Source organism: Pelodiscus sinensis, chromosome 6, assembly GCF_052426305.1.
Source record: "Pelodiscus sinensis isolate ZL-2025 chromosome 6, ASM5242630v1, whole genome shotgun sequence".
Lineage (NCBI taxonomy): Eukaryota > Metazoa > Chordata > Testudines > Trionychidae > Pelodiscus > Pelodiscus sinensis.
The window spans coordinates 34,722,145-34,734,470 of record NC_143057.1 but is presented as its reverse complement, the minus strand read 5'-3'; the positions used below and the strand labels follow the sequence as shown (position 1 = coordinate 34,734,470).

The 12,326-nt window shown below is 39.9% G+C and overlaps 1 protein-coding gene across 5 annotated transcripts in view; it reads left to right on the top strand.

The window, feature by feature from the left end:
- Nucleotides 1-12,326, top strand: part of CEMIP2 (cell migration inducing hyaluronidase 2) — an 87,033-nt gene that overhangs the window by 34,974 nt on the left and 39,733 nt on the right. For all 5 annotated transcript variants that reach the window (XM_075931705.2, XM_006137830.5, XM_006137832.5 and 2 more), the window contains exons 2-4: nucleotides 1,955-2,297; nucleotides 4,965-5,105; nucleotides 9,959-10,520. In XM_075931705.2, coding sequence (XP_075787820.2) covers nucleotides 1,967-2,297; nucleotides 4,965-5,105; nucleotides 9,959-10,520 — 1,034 coding nt within the window. In that variant the 5' untranslated portion in view covers nucleotides 1,955-1,966. The remainder of the gene's footprint in view (nucleotides 1-1,954; nucleotides 2,298-4,964; nucleotides 5,106-9,958; nucleotides 10,521-12,326) is intronic.

Here is a 12,326-nt window from a genome sequence, read left to right as displayed (position 1 = left end):
GCATTTCATCTTCAGAGTTAAGTGTTATTCCTATATCTGAAAATTGTCAGACCAGTTTCATATGAGTCTGCACTAAAAATGTTACCCATCTGTTTAGTCAGAAGTATTGTACTAACTAGAGGATATCTACTGTTAAGTCCAATTTGCAGTAAGTGCTGCTTTTTGAAAAGATGACTGAGGCTCCAAAGTATTTTGACTTGAGGATTACATGTGGATTTTTCTTAATAAAATATTGATTCAGATTTTACTTAGAAGTCTTCTAGTAGTTAAGTTTAAAATGCACATATGGTAAAATAGAGCCATTCTTCAAATGCTCATGAAACAGTAGACAGTAAATCTGGGCATGGGGATTAGGTAAATGAGTTTGGGGAAACAGCTATGAAAAAATAAAGGGAGGAATGTTGAAAAGCCCATTTGCCATAAGGAGCAGGTGCAAGGATCACTAGGACAGTCTCTAGAGGATTTGTGCTCTGCCCTCCGCTGTTCCTTCTCTAGCTAATGTTTCAATGCTTTTAGCTTTCATTATGTGTACATCTGGAAATACATTGTCTCCTATAAAATAGCAATTCAGTCTGTTCAGTAACAAGGGTCTTTCTCACCCTGAAACAGCTTTGCAGCATAAGAGACCAAGTTTTCAGCTATTTCTCAGAATAATATTACCATTGTTATTTCTCTTCCTCAGTGTGCCTGACATTTTAGAATACATAGTTTAGGACATCTTTGTTAGTGGAGAAGAATAAAGAGTCTTTGTCTCATTTGTTTGTAGGTTCTTATTTCTATCCTTCATCTGTTATTTAATGTGTGTTACTAAACAGTCGTTAGTAGATAAAGCTTCACTTATATTCAATTCACTCAGCTTTCTCAAATATCCCACTACTAGAAATTTTCATGGGATACATCCTGATTTGCAGAGTTTTGCTTGCAATAAATATTAGACAAAACATTGAAATATAGTGCAAATTATGTCTCTTGTATAGCAAACCATGAATTAAGATGTCAGGTCTGAACTCCTGGCAAGAATGATGTGAGTTTGGAAATCATATTTTTAATGGGTCTTTGTTACTTGCTCCCTCACAGAGAGGGTTGCTAGCAACTGCAACAAAAAACCTGTTCTGTGTTGGGTGATAAGTGAAAAGGTCTGGGGAGGTCATACAACTCCCAAACTTTGTGTCTCAACCCACGCAGCTTGGCAAAGAGATGCATCACCAGACCTGCTTAACAGGATGCAGGTCATCTGCTTGTAAAACCATTCCAGACACACCTTTCCTAACAACAAAGTCATGCTGTAAGTAAAAATTAGGGCATTCAGAATCTCTGTCCTTACATTGATTATACATATTATCACAATTGCATCAGAGGAAGGTGGAATGGGTGTAAATGTGGCATGTCTGAATGCACGTGTTAAATGAAAAGGGGCTTTTTTAATGTTTAAACCATGAAGTGAAGGGAATTTCTTGGTGGTTGTTTTTAAGTCTTGTTTCACTTATTGAAGGGAAACAATGAAGAGTTTATTCAGTTTCTGCATAGTGTAGAAATATATTTAGGCATTCTCAGCATAACTATTGTGGAGTTTATGCTGACATAGCTGGCTTACTGTTTAACCAGTTATCTTTTAATCACAAAATTGCACACAAAAAAGTAATTCAAAAAATTAGTGGTGTTTGCATACTTTACCATCAACAATTACTGTATTTAAATGTTGTGAAATTGTCAGTGGTGTATTATATCCCACTATTCTCTGTAGCAATTTTTGTTAATAAAGTTTTACTTCATTTATGCACTAATTTTTTGAACTGTTAGGGCAAATAAATTCTAGCTATTATACTATCGATACAGTATAAATAATGATAGTAGAGAGAGATGCATCTAATCATGAAACACACATTGCCTAAACTATCTGATTGTTCATATATTCATTCTTTCTCTCTTCTTCCCTTCCCACCCCCGGCTTTAGTGACCTTATAACATGCAAGCCATTGATCCCAGGGGGAGTTCCCCTGTTTTCCATCAGCCTCAGAATGGGAGCAGTCATCGATCTTCTGGCTATGTTCCAGGGAAAATTGTTCCTCTTCGTCCACCACCACGTCCAAAGAGCCAAACTTCAGCCAAATTTACATCTGCAGGACAAGAAGCCCATGCAGCATTTGCCCCCTCACCAGAGGAACAGTGCCGTCAAGCAGAAGCCAGTAGAAAGAAAAGACACAAAAACACTCTCATTTGCTTTGCCATTTCTAGCTTTTCATTTTTTGTTGCACTGGCAATTATCCTGGGAATATCTTCAAAATATGCACCAGATGGTAAGTTCTTGTATAAATGAATTCTTACTACTAGTTAAACTCTCTATAAATATAGTTTAACAAGCATCAGTATTAATGCTAAATATATTGATATTTATCTGTTGAACACACATACTTTGTTTAACTGTTTTTAACACATAGGTAAAAAAGAGGAAGTTGATAGACCGGATGTTAACAATTCTAGAACCACATGATTTATAAGAGGAGCTAAGGATATCCATCAAAACTACATGGTCCCTAGGGTGAGGGACAGCAAGGAGGAGAATTTTTTTTTAAATAACTGGGAACAAATGAAATGTTAATAGTGCTATAGATCCATGACTGGATAGGTGTGATAAAATTGTCAGTAATGATGCACAAAAGACAGAAATGCTCAAATATTTCTGTTGTGTATTTGGGAAGAGGCTGGATGGTCCTGAGCCCTGTATGGGGCTTACTAGGCAGCTGTGCAACCACTCTCCTGCAGCTCAGAGGGAACATAGGCCACCCAGCATGGAAAATGTTCAGACTGAATGGTTAGTTTGGCAAAGTTGCAAATAGTTGAAAAGCAGGAATGTATAATGAAAAGCATATCTGCATTAAAACATTACTGATAATTTTGGAGGGAAGTATATTATATAATGAATGCTGGGTGTTTTATCCCTCTCTCCTCTGAAGCCTATTCAGTTGTTATATCAAGGAAGATTTTCAGTGCACTTACTGCTGTGAAACTCTAAGCTTCATCATCAAGGAACAGAGATGCACATTCTGTGGGTGTTTTAAAAAAAAAAAGAAAAGAAAAGAAAAAGCAAATGTATGTTAGAGAAACTTAATTTTGTGCATCTGATGTTCGTATCTTTTGTCAGTTTAATTTACTGGAAATCCCTAAAACATTCAGTTTTAGAATTGCTTTCTTATCTCCCTCCTTCCTATCACTACACTGAATCTACTGTCCTTAGCCTTGTACTTCATAGAGCTTTTCATAGAACTTATCATAAAGTTATTGTCTCATTAGTAGGGATGTAAAGGAGTAGTTGACTATCCGATTAACTGATAAGCCTAGGCTTATTGGTTGGCTACTTGCATTTCCCCCTGCCTCCTTTGTTGCCTTTGCCAGTTCCCCCCAGCATTGGCTCCGTGGTGCAACCTCTGTCTCTCTTCATTCCCCCCCCCCCACCCTGCACTGCTGCCTCTATCACAGGCAAGGGGGAGAGGGGTTGGGAGGGGGCCTGCAGGGAGGCAGTGGCAGCAGCAAGGGTGGTAGGGAGCTCCGTGGGAGTGGGGCTGGGGTACACTGGCTGCCGGCCCTGCTCCCAGGGACTATAGAATAGTCGACTAACCACTAAAAATTCATGTGATTACTCAACTATTCTATTACCTCCTAGCTAATATCTCTACTTATTAGTTCATCTTATTACGTTGCTTGGGGGCACCAAAGGGAAATGTATGTTTGCTACAGCTTTGTACAATCTAATCCTGAAATAATGGAACTTCCATTTCCTTTGGAGAAAAATCATCAGTTTATTTGTTATAACTATTAAGGAAATGCATCCTGCTATTTATCTGAGATTCATTTGTTGAGTTTTATATCATCACTACTTTGGACAATCCTAAACAATTGTCTCTAGCCATGATGTTTCCGTTCTTTGTTTCCTTGTAGAATTTATATTATTACTTAAGTGTCTTCTGGCCAAGTATTTACATATTTACTTAATCTTCCTTTTCTAAGTCAAATCTTGGCTCCAGTGAAAAAGATTTTGATACAAATTCACTATAGAAAAGAGTTGAAATGAGAGTATGGTGCTAAATATATTGAAAAATATAAATCAGAAATGCTAACAATTACGTTAAAGAAGAGAGGAATCGTTACTATTTCATTACAGAGTGGTGATCCCATTTCCTTAGATAGGGATGTTTACAATTGTCTGTTTGTATGCCCCTTTATTTTATGAGAGATCCTGATCACTTCTCCTTCAGAGGCAATGTGGATTAATTCCATTGACATGAAACCATCCAACCATTGTTCTAACGCAGGGTACTGGACTGTTAGTCTTGGCATCTGTTGTTTGCCCTCCCCTGCCCCTCTCTCACACATTTTCTCCTTTTTTCCAGCTGCTTTAGAGAGTGTTTCCTAGCTCTCTGTCTACTCACCTCCATATTCATATTGTATGAGGAAGCAGGTTGCTACTGCTGTAGTTGGCAGCTTTTGAACAATCTTAACCCAACTGTTGAGAGTACAGAATTCTGTGGTTTTTTTGTAACCTCACCTAATTACCTTGGTATCTAAATGGCAGATGGTTTTTTTTTTTTTGGCAGGAGAATTTTTGTAATGCTCTTGGTGTACTAGGTGGTTCAGTTTAAGAGCAAGACTACATTCCTTTTACTAAAGCTGAGTCTGATTTTGCTGTGTAAGTTTGACCTCTGTAATAGATTTAGGAAAACAACAAAAAGAAACAGTCACTCAGGATTTCTGATGCCATTCCACCTACAGTAATTAGAAAAATAATCCTAATCTTATGGTTGTAACAACTTGTTCCTAATGAATGAGACTTTCATGTTCTTGTAGAGGGGAGGAGAACCTCTGCCTTATGTTTTTTGACATTCCTGCTAATGTACTGTATATGGCAGTGTCTTAGCATAATGTGTTTGTGTGTGGTATTTTTAATTGGCTTGACTATTATATTGCAGAGAATTGTCCCGATCAGAACCCTCGCCTTCAGAATTGGGACCCTGGACAAGATACTGGAAAGAGAGTTGTCATCAAAAAGGATGATTTGTTTCGTCTGAATTCGGATGCTACAGTGCACTCAATAGTCATACAGGATGGAGGTGTGTAATGGCAAAACAAGCCATACGCTTCAATCAACTGTTATGTTCCATTTTTAACATGTTTCTGAATTTATGCCCACAGTACAATAGACAGATGTAGATGGGTATGACAATGTGGGTTGGAGGGAAAGCAGGTGAGGAGAAAACTTGGTATATCTAAACAAACATCATTCTTCCCTTTTCCCACTTAAGTGTTGCCAAAACAGTTGCTCTTCTGCACTGGTAGTAAGTGTGCAGAAACCCTGCGGTGATATGTGAGAAGTATAATTTGAGGACTTTGTGTTTCATTTAGTGAAAGACTTTTAAACTTACCATTTGTACTGTTTTTAATATGAGGCTCTTTTACTCTGGTGGTTCTGATTTTTTTGAAAGTTCAGAATTGAACATCATTCCAATTAATACTTTTGCATTTAAAACATGCAATATTTTAAAATATTGTATGTTTCAACAGGAAAATGACCACTTTGAGGAAAGCCGAATTTAAGTTATGAAATTGTCTAATGCAAAATAATATTGTTCCACAAAATGTAATGACATTTATCATTTTTTGCGTATTTATGGTAACACTCTTAGGCTTTGTATATGTCAGTGTGTTAAGAGTAATCTGTTGTAATGTTTTGGGGTCTATGAGATCAGTAGGAGGTTCTGTCCTCACCTGCCCTATTACTTGGGGGGGATTTTGTGCTGTGCAGCTAAGGTTCCATGACAGTCAGCTCATAAACAAAAGGTCTTACCAGCCTAGTTACTCTTTACAAAAGCTCTTTCAGTCCCTAGTCCTCCCAAATTCTTGCTCCTTGGATTTTTAATGACTCAGCCTGTTTCCCCATGGCATGTCCCCCCTGAAGGCTTGCAACAGTCTCCTGTTCACTTAGGCATAGGCACTCAATGCAATTTGCACAGCAACTATCTACTTGGAAGAAAACATTAGAAAAAGAAATAAAAAGCTTTTCTAACATGGATTCAAAGATGAATTAGTAAGGGAAGGCAGACTTTTAGGCTATGTCTAGACTGTAGAGTTTTTCTGGGGTACCGAAGAAATCCCAGAAAAACTCTGCTGCGTCCAGGGAACGCATCTGCTTTTTTGGAACAGTTTCTGAAAAAGCAAGCGCATTCTTTCCTCTTTTTTGTGAGGAATAAGAGATCTTTCAAAAGAGGAGGTTTTTCCCCACATTTGGCCTTGTGTAGACAGGCCAAATGTCAGAAAAGCCTCTTCTGAAAAAACAAGTGGAAAAAGGTATGCAAATTGCAGTTCACGATTTGCGTATCTTTTTCCAAAAAAAGGCCACAGTGTAGACATAGCCTTACACGTCATATGGAAAATCAACATAAAGATGTAACCTCATGCTTCTGTACTTTCAGATTAAAGATAACATCTTTTTCTAATAAGTTCTTTAAAATAGTTCCTCCCACACCTCACCAGCATACAGACAGCCACCCACACTGAGCTTGTCCCTCAAATTCTGGATAAAAATATCTTTGGTTCCAAACCTACTTTTCATAGAATCATAGAACACTAGAACTGGAAGGGACCTTGAGAGGTCAACGAGTCCAGTTCCCTGCCCTCGTGGCAGGACCCAGTACCATCTAGACCGACCATCCCTGATAGATTTATATCTCATCTGCTGTTAAGGGCCTAAAAGCAAGCTATTCCGATGTGTCGGAAAGATAGAAAATATGGCAAAAGACCGCCTTGGCTTAACCACGAGATCTTGCATGATCTGAAAATAAAAAAGGAGTCATATAAAAAATGGAAAGTAGGACAAATTACAAAGGATGAATATAGGCAAACAGCACAGGAATGTAGGGGCAAGATTAGAAAGGCAAAGGCACAGAATGAGCTCAAACTAGCTACCGGAATAAAGGGAAACAGGAAGACTTTTTATAAATACATTAGAAGCAAGAGGAAAACCAAGGACAGGGTAGGCCCACTGGTCGGTGAGGAGGGAGAAACAGTAACAGGAAACTTGGAAATGGAAGAGATGCTCAATGACTTCTTTGTTTCGGTCTTCACCGAGAAGTCTGAAGGAATGCCTAACATAGCGAATGCTAGTGGGAAGGGGGTAATTTTAGAAGGTAAAATAAAAAAAAGAACAAGTTAAAAATCACCTAGAAAAGTTAGATGCCTGCAAGTCACCAGGGCCTGATGACATGCATCCTAGAATACTCAGGGAGCTGATAGAGGAGGTATCTGAGCTTCTAGCTATCATCTTTGGAAAAATCATGGGAGACAGGAGAAATTCCAGAGGCCTGGAAAAGGGCAAATATAGTTCCCATCTATTAAAAAGGAAATAAGAACAACTCAGGAAACTATAGACCAGTTAGTTTAACTTCTGTGCCAGGGACGATAATGGAGCCAGTAATTAAGGAAATCATCTGTAAACACTTGGAAAGTGGCAAAGTGATAGGGAACAGCCAGCATGGATTTGTAAAGAACAAATCATGTCAAACCAATCTGATAGCTTTCTTTGATAGGATAACGAGCCTTGTGGATAAGGGAGAGGCAGTGGATGTGGTATACCTAGACTTTAGTAAGGCGTTTGATATGGTCTCGCATGATATCCTTTTCAGTAAACTAGGTAAATACAACTTAGATGAGGCTACTATAAGGTGGGTGCATAGCTGGCTGGATAACCGTACTCAGAGAGTAGTTATTAATGGTTCACAATCCTGCTGGAAAGATATAACAAGTGGGGTTCTGCAGGGGTCTGTTTTGGGACCAGCTCTGTTCAATAACTTCATCAACGATTTAGATATTGGCATAGAAAGTACGCTTATTAAGTTTGCAGATGATACCAAGCTGGGAGGGGTTGTGACTTATCTACAGGATAGGGTCATAATTCAAAATGACCTGGACAAATTGGAGAAATGGTCTGAGGTAAATAGGATGAAGTTTAATAAAGACAAATGCAAAGTGCTCCACTTAGGAAGGAACAATCAGTTTCATACATACAGAATGGGAAATGACAGTCTGGGAAGGAGTATGGCAGAAAGGGATCTAGGGGTTATAGTGGACCACAAGTTGAATATGAATCAGCAGTGTGATGCCATTGCAAAGAAAGCAAACCTGATTCTGGGATGCATTAACGGGTGTTGTGAGCAAGACACGAGAAGTCATTCTTCCGCTCTACTCTGCGCTGGTTAGGCCTCAATTGGAGTATTGTGTTCAGTTCTGGGCTCCGCATTTCAAGAAAGATGTGGAGAAATTGGAGAGGGTCCAGAGAAGAGCAGCGGGAATGATTAAAGGTCCAGAGAATATGACCTATGAGGGAATGCTGAAGGAATTAGGTTTGTTTAGTTTAGAAAAGAGAAGATTGAGGGGGGACATGATACCTGAAAACTGCTATCTAAAAGGGTGTCAGAAGGAGGAGGGAGAAAACTTGTTCATCTTGGCCTCTGGGGATAGAACAAGAAGCAATGGGCTTAAACTGCAGCAAGGGAGGTTTAGGTTGGACATTAGGAAAAAGTTCCTAACTGTCAGGGTGGTCAAATATTGGAATAAATTGCCCAGGGAGGTTGTGGAATTTCCATCTCTGGAGATATTTAAGAGTAGGTTAGATAAATGTCTATCAGGGATGGTCTAGACAGTATTTGGTCCTGCCATGAGGGCAGGGGACTGGACTCGATGACCTCTCGAGGTCCCTTCCAGTCCTAGTTTTCTATGATTAACAGTTGATTCCACAACCTTCCTAAGCAACTTATTTCAGTGTTTCACCACTTCACTGCACTTCTTAGGGTTTTGTGTGTCAAGAGTCTCAAATATGATAAACAGACTAGAAGATGTACCCAGTAATGCCTGGTTCCTTCAGAACAAGGGGTTGGGAATGTGGAGGTGTGTGAGTGAAGGTTTTGGGGTGTCTGCACTGCAGAGGATCAGGGCAGAGAGCAAGGGGTGGAGGAATTGAAGGGGTGTGGAGGGGCTATGGGCACAGGGTTGGGATAATGGTGTTACTCAAGGCAAGGGTCGGCTGCTGGCTTCTTGCCAGTGGGTGGGTGGCCCAAGGCAGTGAGTGCCGCACATGCTGCTTGCTGGCTTGTCCCTGGGGGCTGGCACAAGGCACTCTTCCTCCCACTGCCTGGGGCACGGAGGCTGGCAGTGGCTCCATCGCTCTCCCCTGGTCCCTCCCAGGGCAGGGGGGAGTCAGTGAGTGTTGTTTCTCTTCCCCCCTGCTCCTTCCTGGGGGTGAGCAGCGGAGCTACTTACCAGGTCTGCTGGCAGGCAAGATGCTGGAGCCCCAGTACTACTGGCAACTCCGTTGGTGGTACGACAGCCCCCAGGGTCGCTCAGCAGTGTAACTCTGCCTTGTGGGTTTATTGCCTCCAGTGTACACTGTGAGTATTGTGTCCCTTTGAACAGCCCCTCCTTTCCCATGTTATGGAAAACATTTCCATTCCCAGCACTTCTGGTTTGTCTGGCATGATCAAACTCTGACCTTGCTTTCAGTTAGGAGATGAGGAAGCTGCAGACAAAAATTGGTGGTCCTAGCTCTTACCGTTTAGGTCAGGACTTGCATAGTAACTTATTAATGACCAAATCTAATTGGTGGAATTAGTATTGATGTATTGTTTGTTCACAAACTGGGAAGAAAAATTGGCAGATTCGCAATTATCATACTTAATAAAAGAGCTTGTCAAAATGCCATTCTGCTACAATTTATAGTTTTCTTCCAGATATTTTTAAACGTGACATCTTGTAATACTCATTTTTCCTTTCCTAAATTAATTTAGAAACCAAAATGATTATCTTCCGCTAACTTTGAGATATTTATTGCAGGATTTGGCTTACACTATTTTAAAAAAAAAACAGATTTGGGGGCTTTTAACCTAATTTAATATCAAAATATTATTTTCTATAGGCTTACTTGTCTTCAGTGATGATAAAGATGGATCCAGAAATATCACTTTGAGAACGCGGTTTATCCTGATAAAGGATGGTGGAGCGCTTCATATTGGAGCACAGAAGTGTCGCTATAAATCCAAAGCAACTATAATTTTGTATGGCAACTCAGATGAAGGTGATGGTGTGCCAATATTTGGCAAAAAGTTTATTGGGGTTGGCTCTGATGGAACACTTGAATTGCATGGGACTCAGAAATTATCATGGACTTTGCTGTCAAAGACTATGTATTCCTCAGGGCTGGCCTCTGGTTCGTATGCATTTGAGAGGAATTTTTCCCGAGGGCTAAATGTCAGAGTGATTGACCAGGACACAGCACAAGTTTTGGTGGTTGATAGGTTTGATACCCACGAATATCAAAATGAAAGCAGGAGACTTCAAGATTTTTTGAAAGATCAGGATCCTGGCCGCATTGTTGCTATTGCTGTAGGTGATTCAGCTATGAAAAGTCTCCTTCATGAAACCATAGTGACTATTCAAAATCTTCTTGGAAGTAAGCTTGTCAAAGGACTGGGTTACAGGTAAAGAATTTTTGTTTTTGCTTCAAATCTACTTAGTACCTCTAGATGTGATATCTATATCCTGTGAACAGGGATTTGTGAAACCTTATGAAAGTGCTATATTTTTTTTTCCCACAGTCTAATACTCCTCTAAGTATGTCCTCCAAAGCCCTTCATGCTGGTATGGTATGCAAATAAATGTCTTATTTACAGATAATCTCTTGCAGAAATATTGAGGAGGATTAATTAACACAGTTTTTAACAGTGTACAGACCTGCAAGTGCTCATTATAACACTAGAAATATTGTGTGTAATGGATTTTTAACACTTATGTTCACAATTACTCTACTCACCAATCTTCATAACTGTTCATATAAATTGTATGACTTATGCTTATTTCAGAGTTTTGTTTTTTTTTAAATACACAAATAAAACGCAGGTGTTGACATCTGGTGCATGTTACTGGCAATTTTGGGGTAAGAAGTGACAAATTAGAAAACCAAGTGTGAAAAAGGAGCCCTAATGAGATCAAACACATTTAACTTCCTTCCTACCCCACAGAAGAGTGTGAGAGTAAAACGTGATACACTCTTAGCTGCTGCATTTTTTTCTGTTGTCAGTGCTCTTTGGCAAGTTATAAGAAACTAATATTTGGCAATGCCTCTGCTAGGCATCTCAATTTCTTTATGACATTGCCTCTACAGATCACAATCCCATTCCCTACCACCTGGTGATGAAATGCATTTGAAAGTGTGTTTGTAGCTATTAGGGAATGTGCATTCTAAAGCCAAGGATAAGTTTCCAGCTGTGTGTCAGTTGTACTTTTTTTGCTTGGATGGAACCCAATCTTCAGCTGGCATTGGGATTTGTTAGAATAATATTGTTGTTAAAATATTTATCTAATAATAAATAGTGTCTTTGTTTTTGTGTCTGCCCATAAGCCCTCGCCCTTCCCACACTACCACTTCAGAATTAGGCCATTATGCTCCCTCTGCATTAACCATACAGGAAGACTGTCAGGGTTTCAACTTCCTGGCGTGACAAAATGCCCATGTAGTGTTTTATTGTTGTAGAACTATCTTTGGGTGTATCTATGCTGCACATGTAGCTCGAAATAAGCTACGCAGTTTGATGTGCGCAAATTGCATCACTTATTTCGAGTATGTTTTGGAATAGCACCATATTTTGAAATAGAGCACTATTCCAAAATGTCCCTTGATCCTCATGAAACGAGGTTTACAGGGATGTTGGAATAGCGAGCCCGTTATTTTGAAATAACAGGCTTGTGTAAAAGATACTTCCAGCAACTCGAAATAGCTATTCTGTATCCCGAAACATCGCTGCTGTCTGGACGTACCCTTTGTGACGTGGAATGCCTTTTGAAGGGCTTTCGTGCAAGAAAGAGTCTTCTGAACATCAGAGAAGGGTCTAGTCACCTGAGACTGGGAGGCTTTCCTAAGTCTGGATTCTAGCCTCAGATGTGTTAATAGGAACAGGAAATGAGAGGCAATTGGGCATTTCATGGTAAAGATTGAGTCCAAGGCTGGTTCTGATGTGCCCTTGTAGGTGCTAAGGAGGTTGTCTGCACATATCTTCCTCTGAGTATGATGTAATTGGAGGAGTTCACCTTAGATTTAAGGTACCCAGGCTGCCCCATCACCTCTTGGGGCAGTGGGGTAAAGTGGTAAGGAAAAGGGGAGGGTTGTACTTCCTCATTTGTTCATCTGAAATTCTCTATCTCAAGTGCAGTGAGGGAGCAGGAGTGTTTCTCCTCCCGTCACCCCATTCTTCTCTTCCTTGATTCCCAGCTGCTTTCACTAGTAGGCT